This window comes from Mesoplodon densirostris, chromosome 13, assembly GCF_025265405.1.
Source record: "Mesoplodon densirostris isolate mMesDen1 chromosome 13, mMesDen1 primary haplotype, whole genome shotgun sequence".
Classification (NCBI taxonomy): domain Eukaryota; kingdom Metazoa; phylum Chordata; class Mammalia; order Artiodactyla; family Ziphiidae; genus Mesoplodon; species Mesoplodon densirostris.
Genome location: NC_082673.1, coordinates 82,410,436 through 82,427,298, shown reverse-complemented (window position 1 = coordinate 82,427,298; position 16,863 = coordinate 82,410,436). Strand labels below are relative to the sequence as shown.

Genomic DNA, 16,863 nt, shown 5'->3' with positions numbered 1-16,863 from the left:
TGTAAATAACCTGTTTCTCTCCCTGGATTTTCACTTCGTCCCACATGTTCTGAAATGTCCTCAGAATGTTTTGGTATGGACTCATTTTCATGTATTTGTGTTAGGCACAAATATCAGTAGGTCTTTTTTCTTTTTTTTTTCATATTTATTTATTTATTCGGCTGCGCTGGGCCTTAGGTGCGGCACGCAGGATCTTCGTTGCCACGTGCGGGATCTTCATTGCAGCATCTTTAGTTGTGGCACGTGGGATCTAGTTCCCTGACCGGGGATCCAGCCGGGGTCCCCTGCGTTGGGAGCGTGGAGTCTTAACCACCAGACCACCAGGGAAGTCCCAGTAGGTTTTTCTCTTGTGCCAGGCCCCCAGGAAGAATCTTCTAGTCTCCTGCCTGCTACAGAAGCGCTGGGAGAAGGGAGTCAGTTGGGAAAGACCATGCTCACAACTTCCAGCTCGGAGAGAAGGTGAGGAGAGCGGTGCAGGCTGTCTGGGGGGTGAACTGGAACTTTCTATGAAAAAAAGGGCTCTCTGGCCACTTCTGTGCCCTGCTAGTGACAGGAGAGACTTCTGGAATGTAACCTTTTGTTGCCTTTTTGCTGGATGGAAAGAGAAAAGAGGAAATGTTAAGCACCCAGAGTTAATTATCACTATCATTAACAAACAAAAAAAATCCAAGGACATTTCAACACAGGAGAGAACAGAAAACGTGAGTCAGACAAGATCTTCTGGGGGAACAGGAGGAGGCTGGAGTGCCGTGCACCACTTTACAGGCTCTTAACCCAAAGCCAGAGTTTTGTTTTGTTTTTAATATTAATTTATTTTTGGCTGCATCTGGTCCTAGTTGCGGCACACGGGATCTTCACTGAGGCATGCAGGATCTTTCGTTGCGGCACATGGGATTCTCTCTAGTTGTGGTGTGCGGGCTCCAGAGCACATGGGCCCTGTAGTTGCGGCATGCGGGCTCTCTAGTTGTGGCGCATGGGCTTAGTTGCTCCGCAGCATGTGGGACCTTAGTTCCCCGACCAGGGATCAAACCTGCGTCCCCTGCATTGGAAGGCGGATTCTTAACCACTGGACCACCAGGGAAGTCCCGAGAGTTTTTAAAAATAAATCCTTTCCCCCTCGTCTGCTTGGCTGAGCCGTTGTGGGGAGGGGAGAAAATGGATTGGAGGTGGGCAAGTCTGGGCATGGCTTCTGGGAAGAGGGGCTACACTGACCACAAGCAAGTGTTTGGGGGAAGCAGAACTGTATTAATGAAAAGTGATAACCACGCCTGTAGCCGGGTCTCAGCGATGGAGTGTCTTACCCAGGTGCTGAATCACCTCTTCTCCCCCAGGGAAGCCAGGTGAATGCTCTCAAGGAAACTAAGACCCCTGAGCGCCCCCCCCCCACACACACACACACTGACCTCTCTGAAGACGCAGAGACGTGTTCTGTGCGGAGAGAGAGGCAAATGCCTCTGCTGAGGTGAGGGAACCCAAGCCCGGGGCGTTTAGCCAATCCATACAAACAGGACAGAGCCCAGGCCAGCCATCCAGGACTCCTCAGAGCCCAGGGAGTCCTCTCCTTTTTCATGCCATGACGGTAGCCAGTAGGAACAGGCTCCAAACAATAATTTGCAGCAGCAGAGAAACAGGTCTCAGTTCTGGTGGTGGGGAAGAAAGAAACACTTACTACCCCGCTGTCTTTGTGCAGATAGAGGGTTTAGACAGAGCCACTCAGGCTGGGGACGAGCAAGATGAATAAAAAAAGGGTGACACAGCATCTGTGCAAACACTATAGGGAAAAAAGACAGTAGAAGAACCCATTCAGGTAGAAAAGTTAGGTTAAAGAAAAGCACACCGGGACTTCCCTGGTGGCGCAGTGGTTAGGGATCCGCCTGCCAATGCAGGGGACATGGGTTCAAGCCCTGGTCCGGGAAGATCCCACATGCCGTGGAGCAACTAAGTCCGTGTGCCATAACTACTGAGCCTGCGCTCTAGAGCCCGCGAGCAACAACGACTGAAGCTCGCACACCTAGAGCCCCTGTTCCGCAACAAGAGAAGCCATGGCAATGAGAGGCCTGTGCACCCCAACGAAGAGCAGCCCCCCTCGCTGCAACTAGAGAAAGCCTGCGTGCAGCAGTGAATACCCAATGCAGCCAAAAATAAATAAATTAATTTAAAAAAGAGAAAAGCACACAGTATCTTAATTATTTTGTATCGAAGCAAAATCATCTCAATAAAGCAAGACCTCAAAGATGAAACAACAGAATTAAGTGAAAAGGGAGATTGCAAAACTGAGGAAACAAATTGAATATCAGAACAACAATTTCTGAACTAGTAAATTAGAAAAGCAATAGAATGATAATTGCAGTTGAGAGTTGAAATCACAGACATCAAGGAAAGACCTGCTCTGATCTCAGAGAATGCAAAGGGAAAAAGGAGAGATTAGAGCAATTAGACAAGATACAATGTATTTAGAGGACCCAAAGGACATTTGGTGACTGAAACAGAGAATTCAACAAACAGAATGTATAACATGTTTAATGATATTGAGTGAATCGTCCTTAAATGATGAAGAACCTAATCCACAGCTCAGAAGGCACAGTCAGGAAAACTCACAGGATGACTGATGGACACACAGATATAATTGTGTGTGTGGAGGGGTAATTTTTATTTTGAAACAATTCCAGACATACAAAAACATTTCAAGAATAAAAAAGAACTCCTGTTTTAAATATTTCACCACATTTCCTTGATCACATATTTATCCATCCATCACTTCACCTTATTTTCTGATACATTTCAAAGTAAGTTACAGACATCAGTACACTGTACCCAATACAATTCGGAGTGCATATTAACGAGAGTTCAATATTTGTGTACATTGCTTTGAAGTAAAATTAACACGCAGTAAAGTGCTCACATCTTTAGATGCTATTTGTTGAGTTTTGACAAATGCATAAACCTTTTACAAGATACAGAGTATCTCCGTCACCCCAGAATGTTCCCTCGAGTCTTTGTTGGTCCCTGTCCACCCAAACTGGAGAGGCAGAGAAGCATGGCCCCAGGCTCCCTGAGCACCAAGGATGCTCACAGCACAGACGGGGGTGTGGCCAGGCCTCTCTGGACTGAGCGCCCGGGGAGGGCTCAGGCCTTGGCCAGCTGCTGCAGCACTGAGAGGGACCCATACAGGGTGAACAAGGGCTTCTCGGCCTCCAGGTCTCAGGTCCCCTTGGGGCTGTCGGGAGCCACCCTCAGGCTGCACTCCTCCAGCAGGCTGAGGGTGACGGCCAACCCCTCTACCTGCAGCAGGGTGAGAAGCTTGGGGTCCAGGGTGAAGGGGATGTTCCAAGGGTACTTGAAGTTGGGCTCCAGGATGCTCTTCACCTGGAAGAAATGAGGTCAGGTGTTGCAGATCAGCCTTTGAGATCGGGAGACAAAACCTTCTGTCCTGAGAGCCAGGGGCCTCACAGGGTCATGGAAGAGGCAAAGTCATGGAGTCAAGGGGACCAGGAGTCTTGTCCTGTCCTGTCCTGTGATCAGTGTGATCTTGGATATGTCATTGGAAATTGTTGCGCTTTGGTTCTTCAGCTGCTAAATGGTGATACTAACATTGACCTTGCAGAATAGTGGTGTCTGGAATTACATGTGTATGTGTACGTGTGTGCAATGTGTGTGTATGTGCATACGTCTGTGCACACATATGCACTCATGTATACATGTATGTGGAGAGAGAAAGAGCAATTTGCAAGTGGTAACTGTGTGAGAAAAGCAGAGGTGTTTCAGATCCCCTGAGCCCCCCAAACTTGTATTCCTCTTTTAGAACTGTGGGCGCTCTCTGCTGGGGTTGCCATGGAGACAGAGACCCCCCTGAGGTAGACTCACACCCACCGGGCTTGCTCCCCAGAGGGAGAGGCAGCCGGAGAATTCCCGGTGGCCACATGGGATCCTTTCTCCCCTCTCAGCAGAATCTTATGTCACCTCTCTTTCCTCAGGATCATTCTTATCCCTGGTTCCCTCACCCCCATCCCTGGAGGCTGGCCCCTGGGGATTGATTTCTTACCAGCTCCCACTGCTGGAGCAGGACCCTCTTCTCCATGGACCAGGCCAGTAGCTCATGTTGGGTGTCAATCAGCACTGGGAACGAGGGGACATTTGGGGAGAGAGAGTGATGAGGAGTCAGATTTTTCTTCCCTACTGTGAACTAGGAGACCCCATGAGCGGGGGACCCGAAGGCAGAGGAATAAAACCCATTCGACTTGAAAGTCAAGTTCCCTCCTTCTGCTCTTGGGATGGTCTCCAGGATGCTACATAACATGGTCCAGGGGGTGGGATTCTACTCTGGAGCCTGGAATCATCCACACCCAATGATAGGTTGGGTGAACTTGGGCTGGTCTTTCTCGATCCCAGGCTGGTTCTGTATCATATGGTGAATTTATCTCACTGACCCCTCCTGACCCTGGAGAGGGGTGTGATGTGAGATGAAGACCATGGTATTAGACGGGTTTTAGAGAGGTGGGTGGCATCTAACCCCGTCCTTTTTGGGTCTAGAGGCCAAATTTGTGACGTTCCTCTATTTCCCTCAAATCACTCTTACCCAATATGGGTTTAAGGAGGTAAATGATGTGCAGTCTTAACTTGAGCCATAGATTTCTTGAGTCCTCTTGCATCTCACTTAGGAAGGTGCCACCAAAGCTGTCCAGATGATCCAAGGGGCCCCAATCCAACTATAGGAAACCGGTATTATTAGTAATACAACAACAATAATAGTAATAGCAATAGTGATGTTGTTTTGCAGTTTTGCCAGTATCTTTTGAGTCTACAAGTGATTAACCAAGGTGGGAGGGGGCGGGATCTTCACCTCCCCCCAGATTCCAAGCAGCTTCAGCATGTGGGCTGCATGCCCTGGACCTGGTCGTTGTGCCTGGACCAGCGTTTGGGACCCCCTTCTGCAGCCCTCCTTCCCCATGTATCTTGGCAGTCTATCTCCTAAACCTGCCCCGTCACCACTTTGATCAGCCTTAGATAGAGTGGGACCCCCCGGCCATGTCCATGAGGTCCTGCAGAGCCTCTCGGTCCTTGAGCCTGGCCAGGATATTATGGAGAATAGCATCCTGAATGTCCTTTGGGAGCTGGGCCATTGCCTCCATTTCCCTGGAAACCTCCTTTTGTAAGTGCTTGAAATCTGTCCTCAGGCATCAACATCAACCAGAAAATGGGGACAGTTCTCTGATTAGAACATCCGTGGTGTGATAAGCCGAACACCTCCATGTCGTTTATCTACCAACCAAAAGCATCTCTGCAGACGGCATGTTTGAACTCTGGGGATGGAGCTATCATCATAGGCTAAAAAGATGGGCAATCCTAGTGCTGTGAAGGGACCCGGGCGGGTAGAAGGCAGGGAGGAGAGAAGGAGATTCTGGAAAGAGGTCGTGGGAAGTGGAAGAAAATGACCAAGTGCTCATTTCTGGGACACGTCTAGAACAACGTGGATTCTAGCGTTGGGCTCTAGAGATGAGACTCTTAGGTGCTCTGGGCTCAGTTTCCACATCTGTTTAGTGGGAAGGTTATGAGGATTAGATGAGTTCATGTATGTAAAATGCTTGGGGGAGTACCTGGCACTCATGAACTACCCTCCTTATCATGTAATTCTGCCTGTATCGTCTATGACCACACAAAATTAAGCAAGGAATGGAGTTGGGGGTTCTCTGCTTCTCCTAGGAGACTTCAGGTGGCCTCCAGCTGATCTGCTGAGAGGCGGAGGTCCAGTGAGGCAGACATTTCTGTTTGGTCCACGGCCGTATCCCCACTGCGCAGAATAGTGCCTGTTGCCCAATAAGTCCTCAACGAGTGTTTGTTGCGTGCATGCACGAATGAATGAATGAACGAACGGGGTTGAACAAAGCGTCCATTTGGAAGTAGAGCTCAGTCTTGTAAGTTGTATGCAAGCCACCTTTTTGGGTAGTTGGCTTTGCAGTTTCCCACCCAGGAAGTCCCAGCTTTCCTCTTAATAAACACTGACCTTGGCCAGTGGGTTCCCGTATTCTTCCTGGAAAGAGAGTCACAAGTGATCATCTCCCTTTCTCATCCCCCGACTTTACTTTTGAGACATTTTGGAGAGCCCTGCCCTCCTAACGCCTTCTCCCTTTTGCTTAACCTCTTCCTGCCCCCATCCCCGTGTGTCCCTCCCCCTCCTTGGTCGTGTGGAACCCCTCCCATTCCACAGGAACTAGGGCCAGGCCCCGGGGCAGCGGTGGCAAAGGCAGGGGCCACCTGCCCTGCTCTCCGGATGTATGTGTGCCATTAGGACCCGTCCCCCATCCCAGCAAACACACACTCACCCATCGGGAGGATGGGACCTCTCATGGTGCCTAGAAGAGAAATTAAATCCTTACCCAAGAGTTAGTCTCTGAAGACACTCGGTGTCTCTGACCCTCTGACCCCTACTTCCCTGACCCCCGTCCCCTTTCTGTCTACCCCTTCCCTCCCAGGGGACCAGACCCAGCGACTTGGGTAAGGACAGCAGAGGCAATCATGTGGCATTCTGGTTGTGACAAGAGGCCTCAGGGAGGGATCAGACCCCACTTTCCTGGCTGTAAAATCACCCACTCACCCATCGCCCATTGCAGCTAATGCTCTTCTGGAAAGATAAACAGAAGGACTCACTCACCAAGAGTTAACCTCCGCTCCCCCAAGACACACACACATGCACACACGCACGCATACATACACATACACACACACACACACACCGGTATTCAAAGGAGAAATGTGCCTTCCTCTGTGGCCCCAAGAGTCTATGGCTTGTGAAAGACAGAAGCAATTGGTGGGCTGTGGAGGAGGTTAGTTTCCCTCTCAGTCTGCTGGCTGAGCCCCTTGCATGGCTCTTATTAGCATCCAGAGGGGGTCAGAGGTCAGGGGGGCCCGAGGTGTAGGCAGAGAACCTGCCCAGCTCAGGAACTCACCTCTGGAAAGGTTTTCTGCTTATCATCATCTGAGATGAAAAGAATGTCTGGATGGGGAAGAAGCCAGGTCAGGGGAGCCCAGGTTATTCCTCTGGATCCTTTCACATCCCTGTACCTGTAGTCCCCCCCTCCCACCCCCAGTTTCCTCCAGATCAGGTGGGGCAGCTTTCCTCAGTGTGGCCTGGGGACCCCTTGCATCAGAATCACCTGGGATGATTGTTAAAACTCAGAATCCCTGACCTCACTCTGAATCCTCTTTCTGAAGAGGAACCTGGGACCTCCTTTTTTTTTTTTTTTTTTTTTTTTTGCGGTATGCGGGCCTCTCACTGTTGTGGCCCCTCCCGTTGCGGAGCACAGGCTCCGGACGCTCAGGCTCAGCGGTCATGGCTCACGGGCCCAGCCGCTCCGCGGCATGTGGGATCCTCCCGGACCGGGGCACGAACCCATGTCCCCTCCATCGGCAGGCGGACTCTCAACCACTGTGCCACCAGGGAAGCCCGGGACCTCCTATTTTAGTTTAGTTTAGTTTAGTTTTCATTTCATTTCATTTTCCCCCTAGCTTGGTTGAGATATTAATGACATATAACATATGTAAGTTTAAAGTGTCCAACATGATGATTTGATACATGTATGTATTTCAAAATGATTACCACAATTAGGTTAGTTCACACTTCCACTCCCTCACATAATTACTATTTTAATTTTGTGTGTGATAACAAGTAAGACTTACACTCTTAACAACTTGGAGCATATAATGTTATTGGCAGTTGACATTAGATCCCCAGAACTTACTCATCTCGTAACTAGAAGTTTGTACCCTTTGACCAACATCTCCCCGTTTCCTCCACCCCCCAGCCCCTGGCAACCACCATTCTACTCTGTATGAGTTTGGCTTTTTTATCTTCCAAATATAAGTGAGATGATACGCTATTTGTCTTTTCTCTGTCTGACTTGTCTCGCGTAGCATAATGCCCTTGAGCTCCATCCCATGTTGTGCAGAAGTGGCGTGGAGTCTGCATGGTAAATAAGCACCTAGGGCTGGCAATCATTATACACTGTGACAGTGTATCGAATGATCTAACATGATGTTAGATGGTAACATCATTCAATCCAACAGGAACATTATACACTCCGCCTTTATAAGGAAAGGAAATGGGCTTCCTCCCTCCTTCCTGCAGGATTGTCTTCCCATTGCCCTTCGTCTTACTCTCCTCAAAACTCCTCCCTCACCTGTCTGCTCCCAATCCCGCCCTCACCCGGGGTGATATCCAGTTTCACATGAGAAACGTGCAGAGCCCTGAGTCTTGCCTAACACCAAAGATTAAGTGTTTGTCAGGGGACAAGAGCCCATGAAGGAGGCAGAATGGAAACGGTCCCGTAAATGGAGACCCCATAGATCATGGCGTCGTCCTGTCCGGGGAGAAGAGAGTGCCAAGGAGAGAATAATCAAGTGTGTGTTCCTTGGTGATGTACATGGGGTAAATTCACTGGAGGACAGACTCCAGTGGGTGCCAGGGAGGGGGTGAGGACACAGGGTGTAGGAGATTCTTAAGGAATTTCTCTGAGGGGCAAGCGGGTGGGAGGAGGGGATCACTGGAGGAGGAGGACACTTGGGGGAGGGGTTGACAAGCTGGCAGAGACCCGATCGTTTGGTCAGGTCATGGGGAAGCATCCAGGTGACCTGGAGAGGATGAGGATAAGCTTGTGTCCATCACTTTGTCAGACATTTTTCTCTAATCTTCACATCAACTCTGGAGAGATGGTCTCATTTCCAGTATACAGATGGGAAGGCTGTGTAAGAACAAATACAAATTAAAAATATGAGGCTTAGGGCTTCCCTGGTGGCACAGTGGTTGAGAGTCCGCCTGCCGATGCAGGGGACACGGGTTCGTGCCCTGGTCCGGGAAGATCCCACATGCCGCGGAACGGCTGGGCCCGTGAGCCATGGCCGCTGAGCCTGCGCGTCTGGAGCCTGTGCTCTGCAACGGGAGAGGCCACAACAGTGAGAGGCCTGCGTACCGCAAAAAAAAAAAAAAAAAAAAAAGAGGCTTATTTCTCCCAGTTGAAAATCAGCGAAGAGATTTCCTTCCCCTCCTTTTCCTTAGAACCTTTATTTTAGAAAACTTGGGTAAAAGTGTAAGCTCTTTCTCCTCTCTTGGAAATGTATATAAATCCTTTTGAAAACTCAACTTTAGGACCCAGGAACGTCTTTCTCAAGGACCTGAGAACTATTCTTTGACATGTAGGCACCTAGTATCACCCCTCCCGGTTTCCGTGGAAGGGCAGGACCTAAATTCTGTGGGCACATGCTCCAGGGTACAAGTCGACTTCCTCTTGTAAAAGTTAAAAGTTTGTTTTTCTTCTGGATAAAACCAGTTAGCTAACAGGTGGTCACTTCGATTACCAGGTAAAGTCAGGATAAACTACGTGTGATAGACGGTTCTATCAAGGCTTCTTACTGGAGGACTAGTTATTATTTATCTTGAAAATAAGTCTGTGTAATTGGTTGTATCTGCAGGGCTATATATGAAAGGGTGAGATTTCTTTCTGTTTTTGCAGTCTTTTAGTGGATTGCTTATGACATGCACCACATTCTGTTTTAATGCTTATTCAGTGATAACATTATTTTCTTTCTCTATTCCCTTCGTGGACAGATTTTCTGGATTGGGAGATTCTAATTATATTTCCCCGACAGCTGAAAACCAATGAGGGATTCACATTTTTACCAGTTACACAGCAAGTGCTCTGGCAAATGACTGATCTGTTATGCACATTATTTCCCTTTTTGGTTTGTTATGAGGATTAAATTAGTTCATGTAGGTCCGATGTTTACTGCACTGGACAGCATTGTAATGTTCCTTCTCTTCACCCTTAGGCCTATTTTGTTAATATTAAGCAAGCCACACTCGCCCCCTAGTGGTCAATACATGTCTTGCAGGCCTTCTGTGAGGTTAACCTTTCATCTAAGTTCATCCTGTTCATACTTTCCAACACTTGCAAAAACACGATATTGTTGAAAATGAGGATCCGTTTTTCTCCTCCCTTAATTAAAAGCACTTCATCATCCCTCATGACCTTTAACAATACTACCTTCTCCTGGTGCCCTCAGCACAGCCTCTGACCTCTGACTAACTCTTGGGTGGGGAATTTAATTTTGCTTCTAGGCGCCATGAGAGGTCCCATCCTCCGAAGAGGTGAGTGTGTGTTTGCTGGGATGGGGGATGGGGTCCTAATGGTCCGGAGAGCAGGGCAGATGGCCCCTGCCTTTGCCACCACTGCCCCGGGGCCTGGCCCTAGTTTCTGTGGAATGGGAGGGGTCCTAGGAGGTGGAGGGATGGACCAGGATGGGGGCAGGAAGAGGTTAAATGAGAGGGAAGTGGTGGTAGGAGGGCAGGACCCTCCAAATATCTCAAAAGTAAATTGAGGATGAGGAAAAAGATGATTACTTGTCTTACTTGTGACTCTCTGTCCAAGAAGAATATAGGAACCCCTTTGGCAAGGTGAGTGTTTATGAAGAGTGGACCTGGGGTTTCCTGGGTGGAAAACCATAAGACTGATTTCCCAACTTGGAGATGAGCATGAAAACTGAGATGACTCAGGAAACTGAGTCCTACTTCCATGAAACAAACATTTGTTGAGGACTCGTTGTAGCTGTTTTTTTTTTTTTTGAGTATAGCCATCCTGGTGGGTATGAATTGGTATTTCATTGTCATTTTGATTTGCATTTTGCTGATGGCTTATGATGTTGAGCATCTTTTCAAGTTCTTATCTGTCATTCATATTATATCCTTTGGATAAATATCTAATCAAACCTTTAACAATTTGATGATGGGATGAATATTTAGAGTGATGTAGAACAAGACTGGGTAAGGGATCTGACCCAGCTGGGTTTAAGTTTCTGGCTTGTGCCCCTGGGTTCTGGTAGTGCTATGCTCTGAGAAGCAGTGGCTGACAGTCAGGCTTGGGGGAGGAGGATCTTTTATTAGTTTTGGGGCATATTGAATTGGAAAAGCCTGTGAGATCTCCCAGGAAAGTGTCAAATAGGTAGATTGAAGTAACGGTCTTGGAGTTGAGAAGCTGGGTTGATGGTGTGCATTTGGGAGAGATTGCTCTATAAATGGTAATTGAAGGCATCAGGATAGGTGAGGTTGATCTAGATCTAGAGGCAGTATATGGAAGAAGTGTACCTGAGACCATTTCTGAGGTTCCCCCAACATTTAAGGATGGTTGGAGAAGGTTGAACCAGGAAAGGAAACTAAAAATGAGGTGGTATGGTGGGCAGAATTTTTCACAGCGGTCCCCAAGATTCCACGCCTTGGTCCCCAGATCCTGTGACTGTGACTTCACTCATGGGATTATGTTATGTTATATGGCACGGCTGGTCTTAAAGCACAGTGCTATCCTGACGGGTCTAACCTAATCAAATACATCCTTAAAAGCGGAGAATTTCCTTCAGTTGATGGCAGAACAAAGGAATTCCAAGCGTGCGATGGATTCCACAGCTGTTGCTGATCTTGAAGATGGAGGGGCCACGTGAGAAGGAATATGGGCAACCATAAGGAGTGGAGAATGAGGCCCCAGCAGACAGTCGGCAAGGAAATGGGGACCTCAGTTCTACACCCTCAAGGAACTGGATTCTGCCTGAATGAGCTTGGAAGCAAATTCTTCCCAGAGCCTCCAGGACCTTGACACTGACCTTGTGAGACCCTCAGCAAAGAGCCCAGGCAAGCTTGCCTGGAATCCTGATCTACAGACTGTGAGGTAATAAATAAATGTTGCTAACAAATTAACAAATTACCACCAGCTGCTAAACTGGTGGTAATTTGTTAAACAACAACAGAGAACGAATGCAGATGGCTAAAGCTAGGAGGAAACACCAGGGAGGAATCACCCATGTTGTGGAAGGAGTGTTTTTCAAGAAGGAGAAAGTGGCCGAAAGATCTGAATGCTGCTGAGAAATGTAAAAAAGTGAATTAAACACCCACATGAGATTTAGCTTCATGGACGTTGTTTGGGGAGGTTAGCAAGATCTGTCTGTGTGGAGTGATGGCCCCGAAGTCTCGTTGCCGTGGACTGAGAAATAGTGGCAGGTGTAGATGTCTCTAAAGTTCCCTTCCTGTTGGTGGAGAAAAGAAGATCATTATAAGGCAGTAAGTAACTCGAGGGGGTTGAAGGGTTGGGTGAGAACTTTTTCTTCATTTGAGCGAGATTAAAAACTGATGGGGGGGGGCTTCCCTGGTAGCGCAGTGGTTGGGGGTCCGCCTGCCGATGCAGGGGACACGGGTTCGTGCCCCGGTCCGGGAGGATCCCACATGCCGCGGAGCGGCTGTGTCCGTGAGCCATGGCCGCTGAGCCTGCGCGTCCGGAGCCTGTGCTCCGCAACGGGAGAGGCCGCAACAGTGAGAGGCCCGCGTACCGCAAAAAAAAAACCCAAAAAACAAACAAAAAGTGAAGTGGAAGAGGTTGAAAATACAGGAGAGATGAGGGATACAGGTGAGTTATTTTGTGATTTTTCCTTCCTTTTTGTGAAATGAGTTTTTTTCAACTAGATGACTTCTAGTTATTTCTAAGGTGCTCCTGTTCTGTGATTATCGTCTTCACTTTTAGCTAAACTCTCGTTCTTGCTTCGGCTCTCACAAATCTTTGGGAACTTCCTTGTGTTAAAGTCAAACTTTTTATATTCTGTTGACCATCTCTCTTGCTCCCCAAATACATTCCAGGGAGTCCGTAGGGGTGTGTTCCCTCTGAATGCTGCAGGGGAGGATCCTTCCTCACCTCTTCTAGCCTCCGGTGGTCACTGACAGTCTTTGAAATTCCTCGGCTTGTGGCTGCATCACGCTGGTCTCTGACTCCATCTTCACACGGCCTTCTTCCTTGTGTGTCTTTGTGTCTCTTCTTATAAGGATACCAGTCATATTGGATTTAGGGTCTACTCTTATCCAGGATGGCCTCTGCTTAGCTTAACTCATTACATCTGCAAAGATTCTGTTTCCCAAATAAGGTCACATTTTGGGGGTCCAGGTGAATGTGAATTTCCTGTCTTCGGGGAAGTGAGCTTTCCTGACTTCAGGGGCCACGTGGGTAAATAAACCCGTGAAGGGATGTGCATGTCTGTACCGGGCATGTGGGAGAGGTTGGCAGGAGACTGAAGAGATAGGGGGTGCCCCCCATAAAGCCATTTCAAACACTGCTCTGGACATGCACACACAAAACCTGAGCTGCTGAACCTAGGCTTGCAGGCTGCCAGTTGCGGATCCCTCATGCGCCAGAGGAACAAATCTGTCCCAAGCAAAATTTGTCTCCCAGTTTAAAGTCAGTGGAGACTCTGGCTGCTGGTGGGGGAATGGGTCAGAAGGGTGGGGAGAACATTGAAGAAGTTTCTCTAATTGTCCAGGCACTAGATGGTAGGAGCTTAAAAAGGGAATATACCGAATTATAGTTTAAATAGACCCCCGGAAGACCTTGGAGTGTAATTTTTTTTTTGAAACTTTATTGGTATATAAGATTACATCTTTGTGGTTCATCTAATGAAAGACGGTGACTGACAATATTATCTCACGCATTTCCAATTTATGCCAGAGGGTGGCGGCATTGTCAAGCAGCTGGAAGCTTGCTGGGGATGCCAGGCTTCCCTTCCTTTATTTGCTTTGGGACCTACTGAAATAAAGACATCTCCTCAATCCCATCTCTGCTCTCCTGCCTGCCCTCCCCCACTTCTCCCTTCCTCCCTGCTGAGTTTACAGGGAATGAGCTGGGAGAAATGGGACAATGGCAGAGGGTGATAACACTGGTTTCTTTTTATATCCTCAGAATAGAATCTCCCTCTTAAATATGACATTGATTGTATTAAGTGTCTTCCTTAAAAAATCTGTAGGAGGTAAGACCTGAATTATGGGGGGAACTTAGAGCTATTTTCAGTGTTTCAGAGAAGCTGTGACTTGGTAAATAAAATGTCAACTGCTTATGCCGGGATTACTGTGGATTCTGTGATAAATCTGATTATTTCATGCTGAGCAAAAGCCTGGTTTGACAGCTTTAAATGTCTTTCAAGAAGCAGGGAAATATTATTTCTAGATAAATTCAGCCAGGCAATTAAACTCTTTCAAAATCTTGGAACCTTGATCAACACATAGGAAAGCAGGGGTGGTGAAAAATCTTGGGATTCACTGTCTTGGTAGAAACAAAGATTGTCTTCAAATACTTAGAGGACTGTTGTGACTGGTCGGTGGGGACAGATGTAAGGATCTGGGTTTGGAGTTGGACACACCACCTGCTTTGTGACCTCTGGTAGATAATTCACATTCTCTAAGCTTCACTTTTCTCATCTTACTGAATTGCTGTTGGATCAAATTAAATAAGGTATATAGGATCCTACCATGGCATCTAGCACATAGCTTATACTCAGTAAGATTTCCCTGAATGAAATGAAATAATGACAATAGTAACCTGGAATTTTAGAGGCTGTATCCTTGGTATCATGGCCTTACGGAGACTCAAAAGCAGTGGGTGGGAAGAAGAGAAAAATGTGATTCTCTTTTTTGGGACGTTTACATTGCTATTTAAAAATTTTAGCTATTCGTGGATAATTGAGCATATTTAAAAATGTCCCCTCCCTCTGGCGTGGGACCGTGAGTAACTGGGAATCAGAGGCTAGATACTACTGTTCTTGCACGTTTCACACATGTAGTGGCATACACATCAGTTGTTAAAAAGAAAAACCAGCATCGGGGGGTCTTTGCATTTGAGTACAGTTAGCCCTCAATGATCTGAGATGGCTTGGAGGGCAAGTCTAGCTTTTAATCTGCATCGTCCTCATTGTCACCAAGGAAGCAAGACAGTGATTTGCTGCCATTATTCACCCTCCCTTATGTCTACGGAGGTGTGTAGCCGGTCCTCAAACTGAGAGTCTCATCCTGATGATGGTGATGGGAAGTGTGTGGACCTGAATGTGGGAAATGCTGGTGTCCTGTCCTCCTCTTCGGTTTTGTTCCCGCCAGCAGAGGGCAGCAGAGTGTGCGCCCCACCTGCCTCCCAGGTGTGCAGGGAGCAGAGGCAGGAGTTGGTCTTCCAATCATGGCAGCTCAAGTCAGCAAGGTACTGAAGGGTTATCTCCTCCAGCTGGCTTTTTTTTTTTTTTTTCCCCAAGAAGCAAATTCTGGCATTTATTTTAGGTTACAGGAATAGTTTATTCCCATTCACTTTCAACAATCTTTAAGAGCCATCCAGCTGGCCTTTGTAAGCTTGAATGCCTCTGATGACTTTGCTTCAGGAGAACTTCAAGAAAACCCCCAAGTGGGATCTGAGACCTCAGTCCCTCTATTCCCTTTCCTTCTCGTGAGAAGAATGGACTTCTCAGGCTGTGCCCTTTGTTCATTGCTCTTATTTGGATACATCAACGCCTTATATTCCTTCTACATGTAACTCCCTCTCACTCCAATTAGGGAGAAGGATTATACAAATTCTAACTACTTTTTCAATAATTTCTAATAGTTCCTTTTTTGATAATTATGCTAATGTTTCTTTGTTTAAAGCCCCCTTTTTTATTGGTGAATTATGCTCTGTTTTTGTGTGTGAACCTGTATGTATAGGTTTTCATAAAAGATTAGGGACAAGCTTGTCATTAAATGAGCTGTTACCTATGGTTTACTGAGTGCACACAAGATGCTAGGTGTTGAGGACACAGAGTGAAGAAGACACCTTCAGGGAATCTATATTTTACAAGCTGTCATCTCAGAAAAGAGGAAAGATTATATTATCTATTGCTGTGTAACAAATCACTCCAAAACATAGTGGCTTAAAATAGCAAACATTTAATGTATGTTTCCCTGTTCCCATGGGTCAGGAATTTGGGAGTGGCCTTAGCTGGATGGTTCGGGCTTGGGGTCTTCCGTGTGATTGGAGTTGACGTTGGCTGAGGCCATGCTCATCAGAAGGCTTACCTGAGGCTGGAGAATCTGTTGTGAAGATGGTTCTCTCACATGGCTGTTGGCAGGAGGCTCGGTTCCTTACCATGTGGGCCAATCCAGGGATGGCTTGAGTGTCCTCACAGTATTGCAGGTAGCTTCCCCCAGAGTGAATGATGAGAGAGAGAAAGACAGAGAGACAGAGAGAGAGGGAGAGAGAGAAGGGAGAAAGTTTTGATGCCTTATATGACCTACTCACACACTGCTAGTTCTGCCATACTGTATTTGTTAGAAGTTAGTCCCTATGCCCACCTCTCCTCACACTCCATCTCTTGAAGGGAGAGGTACCAAAGAATTTGTGGACCTATTTTAAAACTGTCACATAGATGTTTAACTATGTTTGTATCCATCTACCAATGTCACGATTCCCTCAAGATGCAGAAGCAGCCCCTTGTGCTCACATATTCATTCATTCATTTGTTCATTCATTCATTCAACAGGTATTCATTGAGCACCCACTACTTGCTGGCAATCCCAGCATAGAAACATAACTCTTTGTTTCGTCATTGGGACTCTGGAAAGAATAAAAAATACTCTCAGCTTAGTTAAAAATTTGAAGAGCTATCATATAGAGTAACCAAGAAGTAGACCATCTCACCAAGGTAAGGGTGCACTCCAACCAGTTGCAAATTAAGAGTGCAAATGTACTCGAATCAAGTGTATGCTGGGTGGCTTTTTATTTTGGAAATCCTTCTGCTTTTGTAACGGTTGCCTAGCAACCAGAGCTTTGTTCTCAGTTCACACCAGGAGTGTTGGAACAGAGTTGCTCAATGGCATTAAAATTCATTGGGTTTCCCAAGCAGCAGAGAAACTCTGGATGCTGAGCCTTGTTGGTCACCTGGCCATGCACAGGGTTGACATCGACGTGGGGAGACCCTGGAGGGAGTGGAGTTTGCCTAGGGTTGGGGGAGGGGTGTGCGTACAAGGCCGGTATTTCTCCTTGTGGATGGCTAAGA

At 47.3% G+C, this 16,863-nt stretch overlaps 1 protein-coding gene across 1 annotated transcript; it reads right to left on the bottom strand.

Annotated features, from left to right (window-relative positions):
* Window positions 1-3,126: 3,126 nt before the first annotated feature.
* Window positions 3,127-10,016, bottom strand: GSDMC (gasdermin C). The gene is given in 7 exon segments (XM_060115733.1): window positions 3,127-3,366; window positions 4,043-4,116; window positions 4,577-4,706; window positions 5,025-5,164; window positions 6,002-6,028; window positions 6,321-6,350; window positions 9,872-10,016. Coding segments are annotated over 7 exon segments (786 nt in total).
* Window positions 10,017-16,863: the final 6,847 nt, after the last annotated feature.